The sequence below is a fragment of the Cinclus cinclus genome, chromosome 8 (genome assembly GCF_963662255.1).
Source record: "Cinclus cinclus chromosome 8, bCinCin1.1, whole genome shotgun sequence".
NCBI lineage: Eukaryota > Metazoa > Chordata > Aves > Passeriformes > Cinclidae > Cinclus > Cinclus cinclus.
This window is the reverse complement of record NC_085053.1, coordinates 29,376,429-29,399,586: the sequence shown is the minus strand read 5'-3', so window position 1 is coordinate 29,399,586 and position 23,158 is coordinate 29,376,429. Positions and strand designations below refer to the sequence as shown.

The 23,158-nt window shown below is 50.2% G+C and overlaps 1 protein-coding gene across 3 annotated transcripts in view; it reads right to left on the bottom strand.

Moving 5' to 3' along the window:
* The window catches only part of DNAJC6 (DnaJ heat shock protein family (Hsp40) member C6), a 33,629-nt gene extending 20,382 nt beyond the window's left edge, over positions 1-13,247 (bottom strand). The window contains exons 1-2 of one of the 3 annotated variants that reach the window (XM_062497304.1): positions 13,073-13,247; positions 730-880 (exon numbers count right to left, since the gene is read on the bottom strand). In XM_062497304.1, the coding sequence (XP_062353288.1) occupies positions 730-880; positions 13,073-13,247 (326 nt within the window). Of the gene's footprint in view, positions 1-729; positions 881-8,988; positions 9,005-13,072 lie in introns of those variants that run through there. The other 2 variants (XM_062497305.1, XM_062497306.1) reach the window with 2 other exon arrangements.
* Positions 13,248-23,158: the final 9,911 nt, after the last annotated feature.

Sequence of the window (23,158 nt, the reverse complement as noted above, 5' to 3'; positions counted from 1 at the left end):
AAGTCCACATAAAAATCTCACATTAAATCAATTAGCAAAAAAAAATTAATCCCTGGGAGCTGTGCTCTGCAGCTGTTGGAAAAGATAAGGATTTGACAGGAAGGTCTTACAGATATTTGTGTATAGTAGAAAGATTTTTAAATGTAGAATTTGAAGAAGAAATAGAAATTTTAATATAGAAGAATTACTGAGCTGGTTTTACTGGATAACTAAGAAAATTAAAGGTTTGTTAGTGTGCGAGTTGGAAGGGGCTTTTATGACTTTGAACATAGGATAAATTTACCTCAAACAAAAAATATTTATATTAAGCAAAAATATTTTTACAGGCTAACAAGAAAGCCAATGTTGCAAGTAGAGACAAGATTTCAGAATTTTTTTACTGCAAGAAAACTGAAAACCAACTTTTAGCTTGAACTGTGACATGGTAACATTTAGTGATTGGAGAACAGTGACACGAATAGGGCGATGTTATGATAGTAACAGTGAAAGTATTGATTGGTTGTTACGTTTTAAGACGCTCTGCAGTGAAAAATATTTCATGTATTGTAACCAGAACTAGATCTGGCTTTAGACAAACCCACAGCTGTGCCTAAAAAAGCTGTGGCTGGGCTCTTGTTAAGCACGACCTGGGAATTGCTGCATCCTTTGGATACAATAAACAGAATTTAAAGAGCAGCCTGGAGTTTTGGCTCCAGCGTGCGGCTCCTGGCGTTTCCAGGTGCACTGTACCTGGCAACAGACTGCATGACCTTGGAGGAGGTGTCCTTCAGGGTGTCCTTCAGGTTGTCCTTCAGGTTGCTGAAGAGCCTCCCAGCTCCTCCTTTGACCATGTCCAGCAGGCCTCCCCCGTAGCTGGACTCCATGTCTGGTGACGAGGCACCTTCAGCACAACGAAAACAAAACTACCTTCACCCCTCTGGAACAAAAAAAACCCAACGATGCTGCTCTGTCCACGTCAAACGCAGCCCCGGGAGGGCTCCGAGCACGAGGAAAAGTGGTTTTCCTCCTCAAAGCTGTGGTTTTTCCAGGGATGAGGGCTGGGCTCACAGCTCTCATGTAGGGTCAACGTTCGGTCTCAGCACAGCGAGGACAACGCGGTAAAAGATTTAAACTGGGGATTGGAACTGGGTGAACTGGAATCGGCCAGGTGTGCCCAGGTGGCTAAGAGGCCACAGGCACCTGGGATGTGGCAGGAATTGTGTGGCAGCAGGAGCAGGGAAGGGATTCTCCCCATGCTGGGCTCTGGGGATGCCACACCTCGAGGGCTGTGTCCAGTTCTGGGCTCCTCTGGGAAGGACATGGAGGAGCTGGAGCGTGTCCTGGGAAGGGAAAAGGGCTGGGAAGGGTCTGGAGAACCAGGAGGAGCTGGGAAGGGGCTCAGATGGAGAAAAGGAAGCTCGGGGGGATCCTTGTAGCTCTGCACAGCTCCCTGACAGGAGGGGACAGCCGGGGGGATTTGGGATCTGCTCCAGGGAACAGGGACAGGAGCAGAGGGAACGGCCTCAGGCTGGGCCAGGGGAGACTCAGGTTGGACAGCAGCAGGAATTTCCCCATGGAAAGGGTGCTCAGGGATTGGGACTGCCCAGGGAGTGCCCATCCCTGGAGGTGCCCAGCACAGCTTGGACTCAATGGCCTGAAAGGGCTTTTCCAACCTCATTAATTCTGGCATTCTGTGATCTTTAAGGTCCCTTCCAACCAAAGCCATTCCATGGTTCTAAGCTCCCTCACCTCCAACCCAGCCCAACCTGGCTGATTTGTTTATCACAACCAACAACCAACTCCTCAGGAATGAGGAAAAGAGAGATGTCCCTACCCCTGGGACATCCCTCACAGGGGCCCCTTCAGGGCAACCCTCCCAGCTGACTGAAGGCTGTCCAACCCAAACCACTCCACAATTCCATGATAAAATGATCATTTAACTGCAAATGAACCCCCAGCCCCTCTCTCAGGCAGCCTCAGCCATGGTGAGCTATCCATAAGTCTTGAAACTGGAGATTCTCTTTGGAAAGTGATGCTTCTCTGATCCACAAGAACCTGATCCAGGTCCTAGGCTGGTAAAATTAGAGGCCACCTCTCCTCTACACCCTGCCAACTTCAGAACAGAAGATGTCTCCTCAAGGCAGAAGAATATTTATTTTGCCAAACTTCCTGTGAATATGATTTTTAAAAAAATAAATAAAAAAGGAAAGGAAACAAAATCAAAGCAGTTTGTTGGTTTCCAAGCATGGAATCAGTGTTTGATCTCCCCTCAAAAAGTTTGTTTCCATGTTATTCTGTGCTGGAAGAGCCAGGGATGGAAGGAGGAGATGTTTTAGTTCTGCAGGTCAGCTTCTAAAGGAAAGGAAGGCAGAAAAATGGTGGCTTGGAACAGGGAAAAGGGGACAAAGGATCAGAGGTTCAACAGCACTGGGCAGATTCTTACAGCTGGAAATGCTGAAGGAGAGAAACAGAAGGGCTCAGAGTATGGAAAACTTTAAACCTTTAGAAATAAGTCTAAAGATTTTAAAAGTGGAAAGAAGAGAAACAGAGTGAGACTTTCACTGTGTTTCTAAGAGAAGCATCAGGAATCAATTCCAAGTTTCCTGTGTCCTCTAAAGCAGAGAATCAGAAAGCATGACTGAGGAAGAAATGGCTTCCACTGCCAGAGGGCAAGGATAGAAGGGGTTTTGGGAAGGAATTGTTCCCTGGGAGGGTGGGGAGGCCCTGGAATAGAATTCCCAGGGAAGCTGTAGTTGCCCCTGGATCCCTGGAAGTGTCCAAGGCCAGGCTGGACCATTCTGTGTTCAGAACAAACCTCCAGCAGCCACTAATCCCAGAATGTCAGGATCCCAGAATCACAAGATCACAGAATCCCAGAATACCATAATCACAGGATCCCAGAATCTCAGAATCCCAGAATCCCAGGTCCCAGAATCTCAGAATCCCAGAATCCCAGAATCCTAGGATCCCAGAATCCCAGAATCTCAGAATACCATAATCACAGGATCCCAGAATCCTAGAATCTCAGAATCCCAGGATCCCAGAATCTCAGAATACCATAATCCCAGGATCCCAGAATCCCAAAATCTCAGAATCCCAGAAATCCAGGATCCCAGAATCTCAGAATCCCAGGATCACAGAACCACCAGGTTGGAAGAAACCTCCAAGACCATGGAGTTCAACCCAACCCAACACCTCAACTAAACCCAGAGCCACATCCAAGCCTTTTTTAAACACATCCAGGGATGGTGACTCCACCCCCTGCCTGGGCAGACAATTCCAGTAGTTGATCACTCTTGCCATAAAAAACATTTTCCTAATACCCAACCTCAATTTCCCTTGGTGCAGCTCGAGGCTGTGTCCTCTGGTTCTGTCAGTTGTCACCAGGGAGAAGAGACCAAGCCCCACCTGAGTACACCCACCCTGCAGGAAGCTGTAGAGAGTGATAAGGAAATAGCAAATACAGCCACAACCTGCTGCACCTCCTTCCAAAACTGAAGCAGTCCCGGTGGGAGCATTCCTGCCATGGGCCACCCTCAGCAGTGAGATTTCAGCTGAAGGAGCCCCTGCTGACAGCACCAGCCTGGTGTTGAATAGGATGGGAGCTGGACAGTGTGGAAATCTTAATTAGAGTGCTAATTTGGCAGAGGATCAGGAGAAGGATATGCAGGAGAACTTCTCTTCCCAAGGCAGAAAAAGCTTTGGAAGAGAACAGTGAACCAGGGCAGCCCAGTGGGATGCGCTCAGTACGGGAGGGTGGCAAAACCATCAATGTTTGGATTAGCCAGGTCAGAAACTCATTCCTACACAGGAAAAGTGAAAGAAGCCACAAATCCTGAAGGGAAATACCCCCTCCTGCTGTCCCCTGCAGTGCCACCAGCAGTGTTTGTGCTTATTCTCAAAAACAACGACGTTTAAACCAATCCTGCTTTAAATTTGGGGGTTTGGAGGCAGAAATGGGTGAATGGAACAGGCGTGACCTCGAGTGATGGGGACATTGCAGCACCAGAGGTCTCCCAGAGTGCCCACTGGGTCACACCCTGCCACCAGCTGAGGGAGGTGATCCCAGTGAGGAATTCCAGATTTGGAAGCTTTCCCTGCAAAATCCTCGCTGTTGGAGGCGTGGGGAGATCCCTGAGCAGCCCCCCCAGACCAGCCACAAACCCTCCCAACCACAGGGCCTGAATTGTCTTCTCCAGAGAGCCCAGGGGGAAAGCAGCCGACATTTAAAAAGGCATTTAAGACTCTGTCGGTCTGGATTTTTATGCTGATGAAGCAACTCTGAGCCTGAGAGAGGGGAGGTGAAAGGAAGACGCCTGAAAATTGAAGCTCAGCAGAGAAGTGCTGCCTTTCCCAGCTTGCTTAGCAGGAGTGAAAAGATCCTTTTTGCCTGGAAAGGGCAGACAAAAAGCAGACATGAAACCATAGGAAAGGAAGCAGGTTTCCCTCAGTCTGCCCAGATTTTGTGTAACAGCATCTTCAATGTCAAATGAGGTTTTTTAGGGGGTTTTTTTTCTGCTCAGGGAGCTGCTGCCTGTGCTTTTGGTAGGGGTGGAGTGAGGAAGGATCGAAATATTCCCTGTTCCTCATCATGGAATCACAGAATGGTTTGGGATCTGTAAGACCATCTCATTCCAGCTCCCTATTCCATGTAGAAAAGCATTAAAGCTTCATCTCCCACCTTCCCTCCAAAAAAGTGAGGTATGGGAGTATTAAATCCCCTCTGAATTCTCTTCCAATGGTACCACAAGAGCCTGGCACTACAATTCTTTTTTCCTCTGTTTGTGTCCCAAATTCCCCGTTCCTACATGGTTTTATCTGCTTGTTGTAGCCTTCTTCCTCTCCATAAAGTATTTTTTGGGGAAAAGAATGGGTTTTTGCTTGTTATAGCCCCTAAGACAAAGGTGGAGGATTTTTCTGCTCAGGGAGCTGCTGCCTGTGCTTTTGGTAGGGGTGGAGTGAGGAAGGATCGAAATATTCCCTGTTCCTCATCATGGAATCACAGAATGGTTTGGGATCTGCAAGACCAACTCATTCCAGATACCCATTGCATGTAGAAAAGCATTAAAGCTTCATCTCCCACCTTCCCAGAAAAAAAATAAACAAAAAAGAGCTTTGGGAGTATTAAATCCCCTCTGAATTCTCTTCCAATGGTACCACAAAAGCCTGGCACTACAGCGGGAAAAAAAATTGTTCATTCCTGTGTTTGTGCCCCAAATTCCCTGTTCCTAGATGGTTTTATCTGCTTGTTGCAGCCTTTTCCTCCCCACAAAGTATTTTTAGGGGAAAAGAAGGGGTTTTTGCTTGTTTTACCCCCTAAGACAAAGGTGGAGGCTTTCCCTGTGCCTGGGCAGAAATGGCCCTTTAAAAGTTCCCTGCACTGAAAGGAATCGAGCCGCTGTTGTTGTGGCTTCACCGACAAAGCCTGGATTGTTTTTAAGGAACACTCAGCAAAAATAAAAAGCTGCTTTTTGTGCCTCTCCCCCCCAGCAGCCAGCAGAGGAGCAGCTCAGCTCACGTTCCTCCCACACCCAGCTCTCCCAGCAAAGGCTGCCTCATGTGGGACGTGCTTTCCCACCAGGCTGCAGCCGGCAAAGCCAGCCTGCTCCAACTCCAGGATCACACTGATGGGATGGAAGTGTCTGGAGGGGAGGAGGAGCAGCCCTGGAGCAGGAATCCCTGCGTCAACAGGGGTTGGAGCATCCTTGGGAGGGATGATCATGGATGGAGGAGTGTTGGGTGCAGACCTACCCAGGCAGAGCAGAGAATTCACAGCCCTGGGTACCCCCAGCATTCCCAGCTCCTCCTGTTCCCCACGTTCCATCTTTCAGAGGGTTGCAAAGAGGGATTTAACCTTGCCTGTCCAGGGGAAGGGTGGCAGGAGCTCCTAAAAGCAAATCCCTGCCCCCAGTGATGATCAACAGTGGGGAGATCTGAGGGCTCCATCTGCCAGCTGGGCTTGGAGCAGCCTGGCATGGTGAAACGGGCTTTAAAATCCCTCCCAACCCAAAGCATCTCATTCTCTGCTTCTAATTATGTTTTAAGGGCACAAAATCACATCCTGATACTCAAACCTTCCTTCCAGCACTTATTTTTCATCTGGACAGCTGAGCTTTACCACGTTTAAGCCAAGACTAAAGCATCGATGCTGCTATAGGCACTGGCATCCTGTCTCGGATGAGACACAGCCCAAGTGTCACAATTACATCAACTTTTGAACTGAACAGTCACTGGGTGATGGTTTGGGAGAGGAATGACCCCCAGCAGAGACAACCGAAACAGTGATAAAGGTGCATTATAAGGGAAAACCTGCAGAAATTACTGGGGAAGTTCCTCAGACTCACACAGACCCTAAACACTGATTATTTTTTACCTCATTTTATTTGCTACCAGTCCCATCTGTCCCCTCCTCCTCCTCCACTGTCCCAGATTCCTGGTAGAGTTAGGCTCCCTACGAGGCTGAGCACAGATACCTTAAATTGTTCTTCCATAAAAATAAGCAGTAAAACATGTGCAGAGCAGACCTGCAGAAGGCTCTGCTCATCTGATAAAACCAGTTCTGGGACCCCCAAGCCCAGGTTTCACTCATCCTGACACTTCCACTGTCCCAGCCCCATGCTGGGACACTCCCAGGGATCCAGGGGCAGCCACAGCTTCTCTGGGAATTCTATTCCAAGACCTCCCCACCCTCCCAGGGGATAATTCCTTCCCAAAATCCCATCTATCCCTTCCCTCTGACATTCAGGATATTCCCCCTTCTCCTGGCCCTCATCCAAAGGGTGAAGCCAGACTGCTTCTCTTCTAAGCAGACAATCATGAGGCACAGAGACATCCCCATCATCAAGATATCTTCAGTAATTTATTCAACTGAACAGGGAGTTGTTGCTTCTGAGGTTTTTGTTTGGGCTTTTTGTTTTGGTTTTTTTTTGGCAACTTTCCAGCAATTCACTGGTACTGCCCCTTCCAGGTTTTTTGCCTGAAAGAGATTGAAAATGCCTCAAAAAAAAAAAAAAACAGGAAAAGTTTAGGTTGTATATTGGGAAAATTTCTTCCCCAAAAGTGTTGTCCAGCTCTGGCAGGAGACATCGCTGGAAGGATTTAAAAGGATTTTTAAGTGGATGTGCCACTTGGGGACATGAGGAGTGTTGGACTGGATGGTCTGAGAGGACTTTTCCAACCTGAGCAATTCCATAATTCTGTGCTTCTGTTGGGCAACAGAGAATCCCTGACCTGCTCTGGCAGCAAGCTTTGGGGTAGGGAAGCTCAAGAACCTCTTCTTGTGCTTTGCTAGGATAAAATTCCAGAACTAACATTGCCTGAGCCCAAGGCTTTTTATCCAAGGGTTCTTTTGAGGCTGCTTAAATGTGAACTTCAGGAAAGTTGAAGAATTAAGGTATTTCTGCTCTTGCTTGAGAAATGGAAACTGAGGGATGCAGCTTGTACCAAAACTGTGGAGAATTTCCACAAAGAAGGGGGTTTACTCCGATTTTTTTAGCAAACAGTAATACTGAGAGGGGAGGGAGGGAATTACCACCCAGCACCCACCAGACTTGTTTAATTTGTTAAAAATTTCAAAACTCATCCTGCGAGCTGAGCCACCAGCACAGAGCAGGAAATCTGGCTTTGAAGTTGATTGACATTCCCTGTGCTTCTCCTCCCTGTCAAAACAACTAAAAAAAGACAAGACTCCTGCCAGCACCAAATCATTCAAGGGTCCAAAACACACCAAGCAAACAAAGGAGTCATTAAACCCAACCTCCCCGTTTGAAAATGGGAACACAAGACAACATTGTCAGGCCAGGCCTTTGTCCCCGAGCCAGTGACATGGAGATGTCTCTCTTCTGACTCAGTGGAAAGGAATCACCGGAGCACAAGACATGATGTTTGCAAGTGTAGAACAGCTCAAGAAATCTCAATTTCACCACTTGTACTTTCTTTTGGGTGCTTTTCCTTCGTGGTTACCCCACTTGAGCCAGCACAGAGCACAAGCAAGTCGATGTCCCAAGTGTTGAAAAACTCTTTTCTATCTTATCTAGATTATAAACACCACAGAATAGCACAGAAAGGGTTTTTTTTTTTTTTATTTCATAACAACTATCCTTGCATCTTATTTCCTAGAACCTCTTCTTTCATTGCTCATCCAGCTGCTAAGAAAGCAGAATTGAATGCCACAGCAAAAACCCAAATAAATTGGCTTCTTCACTGCCTGCTTCTCATCTTGTGAGTGCTTGAAGCAACTTAAAAAGGAGGAGACAGAAGCAGCTCTGCGTGGATGCTCTTCTGGGAATATGGGTTTGGAACTCGGGGTGTTTTGTGTCCTGTGAGGTTCAGCTCAGGTCTCTCTTTGCAGCTCCCTTCATCCATTTCCAAACCTCCATGCCAAGGCCAGGCCATTTGCAGGAGGAGCTGGGTACCAGGAGCACAGAGACCCCCCTGGATGTGTGCTGGGATCCTGCAGCATTCCACAGAATTTCCCAGGACACAAATCTCCCATCCCTGTGCTTGGGATGGTCCAGAGGAATCTATGGAGCTGCTCCAGGACTGGAGCCAGGCTGGGAGAGCTGGGAATGCCCAGCCTGGAGAGGAGAAGGATCCAGGGAAAGCTGAGAGCCCCTGGCAGGGCCTGAAGGGGCTCCAGGAGAGCTGGACAGGGACTGGGGACAGGGATGGAGGGACAGGACACAGGGAATGGCTGGAAGCTGAAAGTGGGTGGGTTTAGGTGGGATTTTGGGAAGGAATTGCTCCCTGGGAGGATGGGCAGGTCTGGCACAGGGTGTGCAGAGCAGCTGGGGCTGCCCCTGGATCCCTGGCAGTGTCCCAGGCCAGGCTGGACGGGGCTTGGAGCAGCCTGGGACAGGGAAGTGTCCCTGCCCATGGACTGAACGAGCTTTAAGGTCCTTCCAACCCAAACCATTCCAGGATTCTATTCAGGAATAGCCTCAGAGATCCCCTTGAGCCCCTCTGTGCCAGCTCCCTGCCATCCATGAGCTCCTGCCTTCCAGCAGCAACCCTGTGCTTCTGATTCCTGGATTTTGCTTTTTTCTCTCTTTTCTCTTGTCACACTGAGCAACACCAGTTCAAAAAAAAAAAATATTAAGCCAATAATGAGAAGCACTTGGGAGTTGGAGCAAAGCTGCAAGCACTGATTCTTTTCCTTGCAAGAAGGTGTTTATGAGGCTGCAAATCTGCATGAGGAGATGCTTGAAGATCTAATACTTTGCATTAGTCTAAGGAAATTAATAGAAAAACCAAACAGGAGCCCAGTTCCTCAGCTCATGGGAGTTGGTGACAGCAAACACAGCCCCATTAGTGAAACCAGCAGCAATTTGCCCCAGAACTGCCAGTGCTTTGCCTTCAGCACAAATCCACCAATGTGGAATTGCTCACTAGTAACCCTCACACAAACATTCCACAGAGCAAAGGACATTTTCCTGTGCCCAGGTGTGGAGGAAATTCATTGTGTGGGAAAAGAAGAGAAAGGTTTGGTTGCTCAAGTTTTTAACTTCACTGGAAATGATCTTTACCTGCACCCAGAGATGTGGAGCAGGAGCAGGGCAGTGCCTGTCCCAATCCCCCAGTGCTGGGGACAGACTGGGGCTCCTCAGGACAAGGACATTGAGGGGCTGGTGCATATTCAGAGCTGGGAAGGGTTGGAGAACCAGGAGAGGCTGAGGGAGCTGGGAAGGGGCTGGAGAATCCCTGAGGGAGCTGGGAAGGGGCTGGAGAATTCCTGAGGGAGCTGGGAAGGGGCTCAGATGGAGAAAAGGAGGCTCAGGGGGGACCTTGTGGCTCTGCACAAGTCCCTGACAGGAGGGGACAGCCGGGGGGATTTGGGATCTGCTCCCAGGGAACAGGGACAGGAGGAGAGGGAACGGCCTCAGGCTGGGCCAGGGGAAGTTTGGATTGGATATTTGGGGAAAATTTCTTCCCAGAAATGGTTTTCCAACCCTGGCACAGCTGCCCAGGGCAGATTTAAAATCCCTGTGGATGTGGCACTTGGAGACTTGGGGCAGTGGTGGCCTTGGCAGTGCTGGGCATGGTTGGACTCGATGACCTGAGAGAATTTTTCCAGCATTAATAATTCCATGATTCTCTGTTCAGTTCCCCACAGCAATCACCCTGCCAGTCAGACAAACCAGTGCCCAGCGTCCCCCATCACTGGTGACACTGGGCTGTCCATCCAGGCTGTTCCACTCCTCAGCTGCAAACAGCAGCTGCTCTACCCCACAGGAAACCATCATTGAAAACCGGGGGGAAAAGGGGAAAAAAACAAACATAGGGGCAGGCAGACATCTGGGAAGGTCCAACAAGCTCGGATATAGCCAGGGCACCTCAAGGGTTTCACCTTCAGGGTCTGACACTGAACTTCACAGACAGGAGATTCCCCTGTCCCACCAAAACCCAGCAGCACATCCCTGGGATGGATTCTACCCCACCCTTCTCCTTCCTGTGGAATTCAGATCTCTTTTCCCAACTGAATTATTCCCAACCACTGCCCACCTTGGGAGTTTCAACTTTCGCATCACTGGGAGCAGCCTGAAATATTTACAATATGAATATTTTCTCTATTTTTAAAAAAAAAACAAAAAAACAAAAAAAACATGCACAGAAGGTGGGTGATTTTTTTTTCCTTGCTCCTATTAAGCCAAAATCCCAACCACCTTATTTTCTTGTCTGTGTCTTACACTGCTCCCTAATCCTTGTCCCCAATTATCCATCTGCAGCATGTGTGAAAGATAAATCATGTCCCCCAATTCAGGAGCACCTTCAATTACCAAATCACTCAGAATCACAAGCACACCTGAGGGGTGGATTTGGTTCTTTAAGATGTTGTAATTTCATAGTTGGCAAAGAAAAATGGCTTTGCAGTTAGCTGGGAGAAATTAGGAATTTAACAGCCTGAAGTGCTTGGATGAACAAGAGAGATACAAGTGTGGAGTTCAGGTTTGGAGCAGAGCATCACACTCAACACAGAAATTTTTTAAATTTTGTTTTGGGACAACCACCAAACAGTCCTCATTAAATAAAGAGGTTGTTAAATATATATATATATATATATATATATAGTATCCTATAAATAGAATTCAAGGGCCACATTAAGACCTGAAGTTTTTTTGCTGCTCAAGTACCAGATGTGTTGTTCAGAGCACCTGTAAAATTGAGGCAGTGAACTGCAAGAAGAAAACTCTGGCTGAGACAGATCCTTTAAAAATCAGCTCCCAAATCCCAGAGGCAGCCCTTGATCCAGCCCATGTGTTTGGGAAGAACCTCCTGGAAACTGATAGAGGCCATTAATACAATTTAATGCTCTGGGCTAGAATCAGAGTAGCTGCAGAGTGGAAATGGCTGAATATTGCAGAAAAACCTGTAATTAAAGGCATTGTCAGGCTGTCCACGAGCAGTTTTTGGGTTTTTTTGCTCAGCAAAAGCAGAAACCCAAATTGAGCTGCACTCAGATCATAGCCCAGGATGAGGCTGGAGAGGAGCCCCAGCACTTGCCCACACCTGCCTGGGTGCCAGCACCACCTCCCACGACAGCAATGCCTCTGGACCCTGCCCCTCCAGGAAATTCATCCAGATAATGGCCTTGATGATAGATATTAACCTGCCTGCAGCATCTCACCATCCCAGCAGCTGTGAGAACCCAAATCACTCAAACACAGCAGCCCACTGTGAGTAAGGAGCTGCTGGCACAGCCTGTGATTATGAACAATTGCAGCAGAGATGTTGGAGCAGCAGATTCAGAGACGTTTCTGAAGTTTGTGAGTAAAAAAAAAAAAATAAATCAGAGTTATAGAAAAACAAACACTGGCCTAAAAGAAAGCTTGGAAGCAAATTCAAACGGCAGAGGGGGAGAAGAAAACATGAGTGAAAGTGTTCAGGGAGGTTGGACAGGACTGAAGCAACCTGGGACAGTGGGAGGTGTCCCTGTCCATGGCAGGGGTGGCACTGGATGAGTTTTAAGGTCCCTCCAACACAAACAATTCTGGGATTTTATGGCTGTGGTTACATCAGAGAAAATGGGGGGGAAATCAAGGATAAAGTTTTCCTTGCCAAAGCCCAGCCGTGGCTCACTAAGGTTTTTTTTTTCTCAAAAAGAGGTTACCAGGTTAAAGAAAGATGCTGTATCTGAAGTGCTTGTGGGCTCTGGCCCAGCCCTGTCTTTCATGGAACAGCACAGGAGTTTTCATTGGGAATTACAGTGATGGAGTAAGGATTCAAACTGAAAGAGGGGAAATTTAGGTCAGATTTACTGAAGGAATTGTTCCCTGGGAGGGTGAGCAGGCCCTGGCACAGGGTGCCCAGAGAAGCTGAGGCTGCCCCTGGATCCCTGAAGATTTCCAAGACCAGGTTGCAGCAACCTGGGACAGTGGGAAGTGTCCCTGCCCGTGGCAGAGGATTGGAATGGGATGAGCTTTAAAGTCCTTTCCAACCCAAACCATCCCATGATTCCATGATTCCATGCTGCGAGGCCACCCTGCTATGACCCTGGACACAAACCAAACAGCCAGGGTGTTTCCCTTCAGCAGCCTGAGCTCCAGAAGTTCCCTGCAAAGGCTGTGGATGCTCCTGGAGATGGGCGCAGGTAAGGAACCAGAACCAGAGGGATCCCTTCAAAGCATGGCCATGCTCCATTCCTGGTTGTCCAGGCAAACTTGAACCTTTTGAGGTGAAGAGCTCTCTATCTCATTACCAGCCATAAAGACCATCTGGTCCCTTACTCCCTGATTAAAAAAAAAAAAAAATGGTGCAAGCAGCACATCATCCATCAGAATTAATCCAACTCACTTTGATGAGTGCCTTTTAGAGGAAAGGGGGAGGAAACAACAACAACAACAACCAAAAAAAAAAAAGAGAAAACAACAAAAAGAAAAAAAAAAACCTCAGGACAATTCTGAGAATTCATTCCGTCGGGGGCCAAAGATCCCCATCCATTTTCCCTCATGGAGCGGGGGGGAGGACCAAGGAGCGAGCACCGAGGACTCTGCGGCGCTGCTTGCCTTCATCCCAGCGCTGCCGGACAAAGGGCCGCTCTCATCCCCGGGGCTACCGAGCCCCTCCCGGGGAGTCGCCAGCCCCGACCCCTCCGTACCTGAGCTGTCCATGGTGCTGCCGTCGGCTCGGGGCTGCTGCTGCTGCTGCTGCCGCCCGGGGCTCCGGCCCGGCCCCGCGCCCGCCCCGCCGCGCTCAGCGCCGCTGTCCACGAGCTGCAAGGATTCATAGCCATCACTGCCCGGCTTTTTCCGGTAGCTCCCGAGCAGGCTCATGGGCGAGCCGGGAGGGCGAGCGGCTCCGGCGCCGCGGGAGGGAGGGAGGGATGGATGGGTGGGTGGGTGGATAGATGGATGGATGGATGGATGGGTGGATGGATGGGTGGGTGGATGGATGGAGGGAGGGCACGGAGCGCTCCGGCCGCCCCGAGGGGAGGGGAAGGGCGGGCCGGCAGCGTGGCCGCCCCCCCCCGCAGCCGCCGGAAGCGGGCGGGGAGGACGCGGAGCCCGGCAGGAGCATCGTGAGCCGGGGGGAGCTGCCCCAGCGCCGGCTGCTGCGATGGTAGCGCCGGACAAGTGTCGGTCCCGCACCGTTCCCTTCCCTGGGGTGCGATCCCCGCGTGCTGGCGCGGATCCCGCCCGTCCCGGCGTGTCGCCGGTGTCACCGCACGGAAAGGTGCGCTCCTCCCAAGGTCACCGCCTTCGCGGCTGGCGCGGCCCCGCGCTGCAGCCTGCGGGAGGAGCGGTGGCACAGCGCTTCTCCACCGAGCCCCCAAAATCCTGAGGAGCGTCCCTGGGCCGGTGGAACAGCCAGCTGGGTGTGGGCGGGGAACCGGAGGGATCCCGGCGGCTGGATCCTGCTGGGACGATGCGCCAGCATCCCAAGCCTTGGCTTGTGCCGCTGCCGCCTCTGGCTCCCAGCACTGCCACCGACTGCTAAAGCCGTTTTTGTTGTTGTCACCCGTCTATTTTTAGCTGTTCCCATGAAAACAGAGCCTGGACCAAGCCAGAGTGTGGCCCTGAACAAGTGATGAGCTGTGACTTGCTCAGATACGGTTTTCAGCCAGGGCTTGTACATCATAATTTCATTTTGCATGGAACAGAGGAACCAAGGGATGCTCCAAAGGAAATGAGCGCTATTAAACTCTTCTAAGTGGATTTCTTTCTAATTTAAGGAAATCTAAAGGCAAAAGGAAGCCCTAACGTGCCTTTGATCTCTCGCAGAAAGGAAAGTTCTCTGCTCAAAAAATAGCCCAGCTTTGTTTCTAAAGAATGACATCAATAAGCAAGGCCAGGCTGGACAGGGCTTGGAGCCACCTGGGATAGGGGAAGGTGTCCCTGCCAGGGCAAGGGGTGGCCCTGGATGAACTTTCAGATCCCTTCCAACCCAAATAATTCTGGGATTCTCTGATTCCAATCACTCGTGTAGCAGCACCCAAGCCTCTGGTTTTCACCTGGCTGAAATTTCCTGCTGAACACTCCGGGGCAGCAGACATCTGCTCCAGCCATACCTTGTCATGTGCTGTTGTTTATGTAACCCCTGAGACATGATGGCACGGAGCAGACAAGGTACATCTGTGACCCAGAATTTCCCCAGAAAAACCCCGGCAGGTTTACAAGCAGCAAACCAAAAAGGAGCTGACCTGACACGAGCAGCTCCACGTCAGCAGCAGGGACACCTTGAACTCCAGGCTGGGGTTGTGTTTTTCTACCCCTTCCATACTTTGGTCCGTGTGGAGCAATTCATGGATTGCAACACTGGCCAGCAGGGATGGGTCCCTCCCTCTTGGCACCCACAAGCAGCAAGTTAATAAAATTCAAAATAAACATATTTCCTGAGGCATTTTGGGTGTTCTGAGCAACCTGGGCTAGTGGGAGGTGTCCCTGCCCGTGGCAGAGAATTGGAACAGGATGGTTTTGGAGGTTCTTTCCAGCCCGAGGCATCCTAAGATTCCATGATCTTTACCAGGGATCACATCTCCTGGTCAGTCCAGGATAAAACAGTTCCTGTGCTCTGGGATAAAGATGGGAAATTTATGGGGGTGGAGATGAATTTTCATTAGTTTTGTTGCTCAGGTAAAACCCAAACACACCAAAACAGGTGGAGGAGGCACATGGAGGCTCTGTGACTTTTCCAGGAATTCTCAAACCCTCCTGCTCTGCAAGGGCAGAGCTGAGGAACCTGGCACAACACAAACCCTGCAGAGCCTAAAACCCTCACCTCTGGTGTCCACCCTGCATCCAGCAGCTCCAGAGGCTCCGCTCAGAAAAAATTCCTGCTCCTCAATCCAGCAGCCACTCCCCCACTGCTGAGCAGCCAAGGCCTGTCTGCCTCAGCTTTTTTTTTTTTTTTTTTTTGGGGGGGGGAATATTACTACTCCTTGTTGAATCTGTTATTAATTCCTTTCCTTGTCTGAGATTTTGGGGATCACAGAGGAATCACCACCCCAGCCCGAAGCTCCAGCCTGGAAAATGGGAGTTCTGCAAAGCACAAAGAGACAGAGCAGCCACTCCAGCAGGAAACGACCTCCAAGTCCCACCCTTGCTTGTACAAACACAAGGAGATGGGATTAGGGAATCCTGTGGGGTTCAGGTGAAGCTGCACTCATCCAGTGGGAAGTTTAGCTGGAAAATAATGTCAAATAATATTCCCCTCTCCCTTCCTTCTCCCTGAAAGTTGGACTAAAACAGGGCCATGTGGTTTCTCTGGTTTTTGGGGTTTTTTTTTGGGGGGGACCTACAATACAAAAAAATGCTATAACAAGAAAGCCCCCAGCCAAAATCAAATAATTTTCAATTGCACGTGACTTTCAAAAGTGAAAAGGAAGAGGTAGGGGAATGAGCCCCTCAGAAATATTCATTTATGGAGCAGTGGCTGGTGAAAGATTTGAGGTGCCCTGACTGAGGGCAAGGCTGGCAGGGACCACGAGGGCTGGGGAGGTGCTAAGGACAAGCTAAGGAGGATTTTGTGTTGCTCCAGCCTCAAGAGATACAAACTCTCCCCATTCTTGACCTTGGAAAAAATTGATTTTTCAACCTCTGGCTGTTTTTGTGTGTCTGGGTTGCAGCCTCTCCTGGGTAAAGTCTCTCTTTGCAGCTGTAATCAAGCCCCAACTGCCCTGATGTGCAATTCCATTTCCTGCACCTCTCCTCCCATCAGCTGCACAGCTCAGGTGAAATATTACACCCTGAATTCTTTGGGAGCATAATTAAACTGGGGAGTGTTGCTAGAATTGCAAATAGGGCTTGAAAATTAATGTCAAACCCGGAGCAATACCTTTAAAACTCCCCATCCCAAACATTTGTGCCAAAGTTTCTCCCCCGGGAGTGCTGAACTCGCCCTGCACGAAGGGAAGTTGTGGCCAAGCTCAGGTGTGGAGCCACAAAATCACAGGATCGTGGAATGGTCCAGGTTGGGAGGGACCTCAAAGTTCATCTCCCAGGGCAGGGATCACCTTTCCTGCCCTCTCACCTGAGCTCCAGTCACCCCTCGGGCAGGGACAGGAGCATCCATCCCCTGTGCTGCTCTGTGGCAGCAAAACGACCCCAGGATGGGGGTTCAGAGCCAGGAACTCCATCTCAAAGCAGCTCCCAGGCTTGTGCTGGGATAAAAAAGCGGGGCTTGGCCTGGAGTCAGGGATGGGCGTGAGGTTCCTCCCTCTGGAGGAGGGAATGATGCGTCCCTGTCCCTGCCTGGAACAAGGAGCTGCCCCAGCCTGCCCCTGCTGGTGGCTCCTCAGGCAGCAAAGCACATTCCCAGAGTGGGATGTGAAGTTCCAGGAGAAAACTGGGATGGTTTGTGGGGATCCAGCTGGAGAGAAGGGCATCAAATGATCCAACCCTTTCTCAACCCCCTCGACATCCAGGAACTTCCAAAGTGACCCCGCCTGTCTCGTTCATCTCTAACAAAAAGCAGAGGGGGTTCTGAGGTGGTTTAGGCTGGGTTTAAAAGTTAAACTCGATTTAACCTTCAGCAGATGAAGCCTTGAGCCATTGCTGCAGTGAAACCCAGCCCAGTTCTCAGGACCTGGAGCGTTCCCTCTGAGGATGGACACTTAGGATGACCTGGGATGTGACAATTATTCAACCCTCAATGTTTTTTCTCCCCATCCTTTCCTCCCTGTGAAAGCACACCCATTAACTGCACTGCTGTGTCAGCACATCTTTTATTTCTTGCCTTCCAGTCTTGTTAAAAAAGCTGTCAGGGATGATCCACAATTTACTCATCCTAGCCCAGGACTCGGTTTTGGAGTGTTCAAGGATTTGCCTGGCTCCTCTGCAACGCTGAGCTGCCTGCCAAGGGCTGTTGTAGCTGCTAAAAATGTTCGTGGTTCACAAAGAAAGAGGAGAAAGGGATGGGAAGTGGATCTACAAGAGGCCATTAAATAGGAAATGCTGGCTCAGGAAGTCCCCAGCCTGCAGAATGTTGGAAAATCAGAGGCTGCACAGCCATTCACCATCAGGAATTTTGGTAAAAATCAGATATTTTTGTGGCCTAGCTGCTGTTCATTCATCATTTCCCATTCACTATGAGGTAAGTGGTTAAATCCTGAGGAAAATCTGGGCACTGGGTGTTGTCTGCACTGGAAAAATGGCTGGTGAGGAAAACAAGGAGGAAAAATTATACAACCAAGTGTCATTGTGGGGTTGCATCAGCTGCAGCTGCTGAGCCCAGGGTCAGGCTCCAGCAGCAGAGAACTCGATGAAAATGTCAGGTCATGGCTCTCAGGTGGCTCTGACCATGGAGCCCTCAGGGAAATCAGGTTTTCCATGAAAACAGAGGGAATTCCCAGCTGGGGGCTGCCACCCCCTGCCATCCCTTCACCTCAGGGTGGATGGGGTGAAGGTTTCCTGAGGGGGAACGAGGTGTTCCCACTCCAAGCCTTGCTGGGATGGATTATCCTGGGGGGATATTTAAGAGAGGCCCAGGGCAGGAAGATACAGAAGGATCTGGTAGCACAGGAAAGTTGGCCAGAAACAACACAACCCCATCAATGTGGTTCTAGCTGCTGCCAGAATTTAGGGTTTTTACCTAAAACCAGCAGGGAAAATGACGTTATTAAAGCTTCTTTACTCTGTCTGATATAAAATATTTTAAAACTGTATTTATCTCAGCTTGTGGTGACTTACAGGTCCTGCATCACCCCTGAGTGAGGCAGTTTGGGTTCAGGTTTAGAAATGATCATTTCCAAAGGGCTCATCTCCAACAGACTCCACAGGGCTGCTCTGCTCTCTCCCTGATCCTGGTTTTAACCCACGTGGTGCTCTGAGGCTTGGGATGTCGTTCAAGGGACAGACATCCAGTTTGGTGTGGGAATAAATTTCAACTGGCACAGGGTGTCCAGAGCAGCTGTGGCTGCCCCTGGATCCCTGGAAATGTCCCAGGCCAGGCTGGAGCAGCCTGGGACAGTGGAAGGTGTCCTTGGAAGGTGGCACTGGATGGGATTTAAGCCCTCCCCAACCCAAAGCATTCCAGAATTCCATGGCTTTGGATGAAAATCCAGCAGGGCCGGAGCCAGCAGTCTGGGGACATCCTTGGGCAGGGATCAGGCTGGGATTGTCCCTCACCCTTCCCTGGTGTCCATTTCCCCTCCAGCACTGCCTGCATCAGCCTGGGGTGGGTTCCTCGGTGTCACCCAGCTGGGAATGCTCTCCTGGGATGGCACAAATCCATGGAAAACTCCTTGGACACGGAGCTGGAGAGCGCTGACTCAGCTCTGAACCACATGGCTCTGAAATAATTCACCCTGTGCTCCCAGCCTGGGAACTCTGTGGGGATTAAAAACCTTCCCAAAGCTGGCAGGGTGGGAAAGGAATGCCAGGAGGGAATGGGAGGTGCAGCCCACCCTTCACAGGCAGCACAGAAACTTCTGCTGGCAGAGAGCACGTTGCTCTTCCTGCAAAGTTTTCCTTGAAAACTCTTACTTGGAAATGGAATTCCAATGGTTTTTAGGATGCTTTCTTTTTTGCTTCCAATCATGGTCTGGGGAAGGGAATAAATTTTCCTGCATGGCAAAAGTCACACTTCAGAGGATTTGGAGCAAATCCTGCCCCTGGTCTGTCTTCCTGGATGATTTTGCTCTGCACCCCCAATTTCTCCATCTCTCCCTTTCCTAGCCTTAATTCAGGGATCTAAAGGATACAAATTCCCATCCTGTTACTTCTGTCTGCTGAAGATGAAGAGTTATTCGAGAGAAAGAAATCCATATGTTGTTTGTGTCCATCAAACAGGGCCTCATCCGATTTTGGGACTGTAAGAGCTCATAAAATACTGTCTCTAGTTCAGTATAACAATATTTAAAATTGTAATAAAATACTAAACCTCTTCTAAAAAAATTAACCTCATAGAAATATTAATGGAAATCATTAATTATTTACAATTTCATATAAATTATAAACTCCTATTTATGGCATTTTAATTGGAGAGTTTCCCACAGCTGCTTTATGCACCCCTGAAGAAGCATGTGTAAACCAATTTTTATGGGAATTACAGCATCTCTGCCTGCTAGATCCACAAAATTCTGGAATTTCCAGGCCATGTTCCCAAAAATCTGGGAGCTGTGGGATCCCTTGGGCAGCTCTTGTGGTTTCCAGCATCTCTGGAGCATCCCCATGTCCCTGGAGCTCTGGCAGAGTTGGATCGACTCTGACCTCAGAGGGCTTTTCCCACCTGGATGATTTTGGGATTCCAGGAGAGGAGCAGCCACCCCTTTGAATCCAGGTGCTTGCTATGGATGAGTTGCATCCTTTGCCACATCCCTCTTGTGCTGACAATCCTAATTCCCATCCCAAGAGGAATTCCAGCCCCTGAGCAGAGCTGGTTGTGCTAAAACACAACCCCAAGCGCCCCAAATCCCAATTCCCATCCCAAAACCTGCGTGACACCTCTGCCTTCCAACCTCTCCACCCTACAACCCTTCCAACTTTCTCCATGATCTTTACCAGGGTTCACATCTCCTGGTCAGTCCAAAACAATTCCCGTGCTCTGGGATAAAGACGGGAAATCTGGGGGGGTGGAGATGAATCCAACCCTTTCTCCACCCTATCGACTCCTTTTCCCCAGCGCTTTTTTTCCAGCCATCTTTTCCCAGCAAAGCAGGAGGGATTGGAGCAATCGCTGCCCCAAAAGTGCGGCTCCGAGGGCGGGGGTGCAGCGGGAGGCCGGGCTTAGGCTGCAGCCGGGATTACTTAGGTCAGCAATTCAACACTGGCGCTCACGCTGCCGGCAAAGCCCGGCTCAAGGACAAATCCTGCTCCTCCTTAAGGGCTGCAGCCACCCCAAAATGCTGCATCCCTGGCCGGGAGCGTTCCCGGGATGGCGAACAAGGCGGCTGGGATAAATTTAGAGGTACCGGTGTTGCCGTCACGCCGCCTGTGCCGCCAGGATCGCTCCGAGCGCTGCTTTTATGGGATTTATTTTGATTTTTTTATTATTTTTTTTTTCTGTCTCTCTCTCCTCAGGGAAGGCTATGACTAAGAGAAATCCACGGCTGGAGGGATAGAAGAAGATGGATTCCCTGGTCCAGCTGTGGAGGGAGAATAAAGTGGCGAGTTTGCAGACCTGGGGGTTCGCCCAAAACATTGCTCACCCTCCTCCTCCTCTCTCCTCCTTCCTCCTCCTCTCTCCTCCTTCCTCCTCCTCTCTCCTCCTTCCTCCTCCTCTCCCTGCCGGTATCCAAAACAAGACTATGATAATGACAGGCACAAATACAACAGCCGGACTGAAATTATGGGCTGTTTTCCAGCCGGGGGAGGGAAGATAAAAACCTACCTGGAGCCGTGGGGAGCCCCGGCAGCGCCGTCCCCTCCCGGAGCGGCCGCCTGGAGCCCAGGCAGCGATGTCTGCATTTACCTACGGCCCTTCCGCTCTCTTTCTTTTTTTTTTTTTTTTTTTTTTTTTGGCCCCAAATAGGAATTTTAAAGGGAATGCAGCCCTGCGTTTGCCATAGCGGAGAGGGGGGGGTTGAAGGTCAGCTTCCCGCTGGATTGGCAGGGAAAGGCTGGGATCAGCATTGGATGGCAGCGTTCGTGCGCTGACATCTCCTCCAACCAATCCCCCTCCTGCGGCAGCTCCGGCTCCGGCCGCAGAGAAGCGACACTTATTATTTTAAGCCGGAAAATCCCCTTCTTCTCTCATTCAATACGCCCGCAGAGAGCAGCCCTAAAAGCACGACCCCCAATTCTGGGGGTGCAACAAGAGGTGTCCGCGCTCCTGTCGGGGTTATCCAACACTCCATGCCCAGGTGCACATTCCCAAATCGCAGCTCCTCACCTTCCCTGCCAGGCCGAGCAGCTTTTAGGTTCCATCCCTTCCCTCAGCCCTATTACATAACCACGGAAAACAGCGAATTCTCTTCACGCCGGGATGCGAGCTCAAATTTATCCCCAATTACTCAGCACAAACGGGCCGTAAACAACACCAACCTCCCCTCCAAAAAAAAAAAAAAAAAAATTCTCTCTCTCTCTCTCCCCCTCTCCTCTTTTCCATGAGCTCCGGGAAGCTTTTCCTTACCTTGCTGCTCGGCCCCGAGCATCCTGCGGCCGCCGGGGGCTGCGGGGAGCGGTGGCGAACGCTCCCGGGTCCCGCTCGCCGCTTCCCCGCCCGGCACCGGCGGCGGGGCCGCTGTCGGAGCTGCTGCCTGCGAGCTGCGAGCCGCTCCCGGGTTATTTTTGGGATTACAGAGACTCAGGGAAGGATGGGGATGGAGGCAGACATATCACACCGTCTAAAATGTGGCCTGGAGTGGGATCTGGAGTCTACAGAGCAAACCTCAGTAGGATTGGGGGGGATTTTTAGGGTTTTTTTTTTTCCCCTTTGTTTGTTTTTTTTCCCCTTCGTTTGTTTTGTTTTTTTTCTTTGCCTTGACTGGGTGGTTTTTGTTGGATTTTTTTTTCCATTTTCCTGGATTTTTTAAAATTTTCCTTTTTTTTTTTTTTTTTTGTTCGTTACTTTCCCTTCATTCTTTCCTTTTAATTTTTTCCCCTTTTCCTTTCTTTCCCCCCCCCCTTTTTTTTTTTTCTTTTTTTTTCTTTTTTTTTTAAGCCTGGAGAATTCTAAATGCTGCTGGATGGACTCCACAGGGATGTGACTGGTCCAAGTTCTTCAGCCCCGGGAATGGAGCTGATCCAGGCAGACAAACACCTAAAGTGATGCTGTAAATAAATCTTTGGGATCACGGAATCATTTGGGCTGGAAAAGATCATCGAGCCCAGCCATTGTCAGCACTACCAAGACCACCACTGCTCCATGTCCCCAAGTGCCACATCCACGGGGATTTTAAATCCCCCCAGGGACTGGGACTCATCCAGCTGTGCCAGGGCTGGAGAGCCCTTTCCATGAAGAAATTCCCCCAAATATCCAACCCGAGCCTCCCCTGGTGCAACTGGAGGCCGTTTCCTTTTGCTTTCCGCTCCAGGCCGGGCTGAGGTCGGGCTGGAGGGTGGGGACGCGTCCCCTGTGCCCTCCCAGCTCCCCCGATGGCACTCGGGAGAAGCCAAGGTTTGATCCCAGCTGGATTCGGGCTCATATTCCTCTGCTTTTTGACCTCCCAGCTTTTGTTTTCAGACTGAGTTCATATTCTAGTTTACGCTGGTATTTCTCCTCCTTGGACTTCTCTGTCCCCGGAGCTGCCCGCACATCCCTGCTCCGCCTCCGGGTTGTCACGACCCTAAATCGCGACATCCCCCCCGCCAGCTGGGGCTCTCTCCCACCTCCCCGGCAGCAGCTTTCCTGTTCATCACCTCGTTTGCCCACTCTCCCGATCCTTCCTGAGGCTCTGCTCACTCCAAACAGGGAATGCCCCGGACTGTCATTCGGGAACTGGTGGCACTGGGAGGAGGCACTGCAGCTCCGGGAGCCGAATTCCCAATTCCAAACCCACCTGATGGATTACCCGGGGCACAGGACACGGCCAGAGCCACCCTGCCCTAATACTCCTCGGGATTTTTATCACGGAGAAGTTAAAAAGGAAATTAAAACCACTTTATGTGCAGGAGGGGTGGATCGAGATGGGCTCTAAGGACCCTCCCAACCCAAACCGGTCTGGGATTCTGGGGTCCTGGGATTCTGGGGTCCTGGGATTCTGGGGTCCTGGGATTCTGGGATCCCGGGATTCTGGGGTCCTGGGATTCTGGGATTCTGGGAGGGCAGGAGCAAATGGCTCCTCCATCCAAGCTTTTTAACCAAT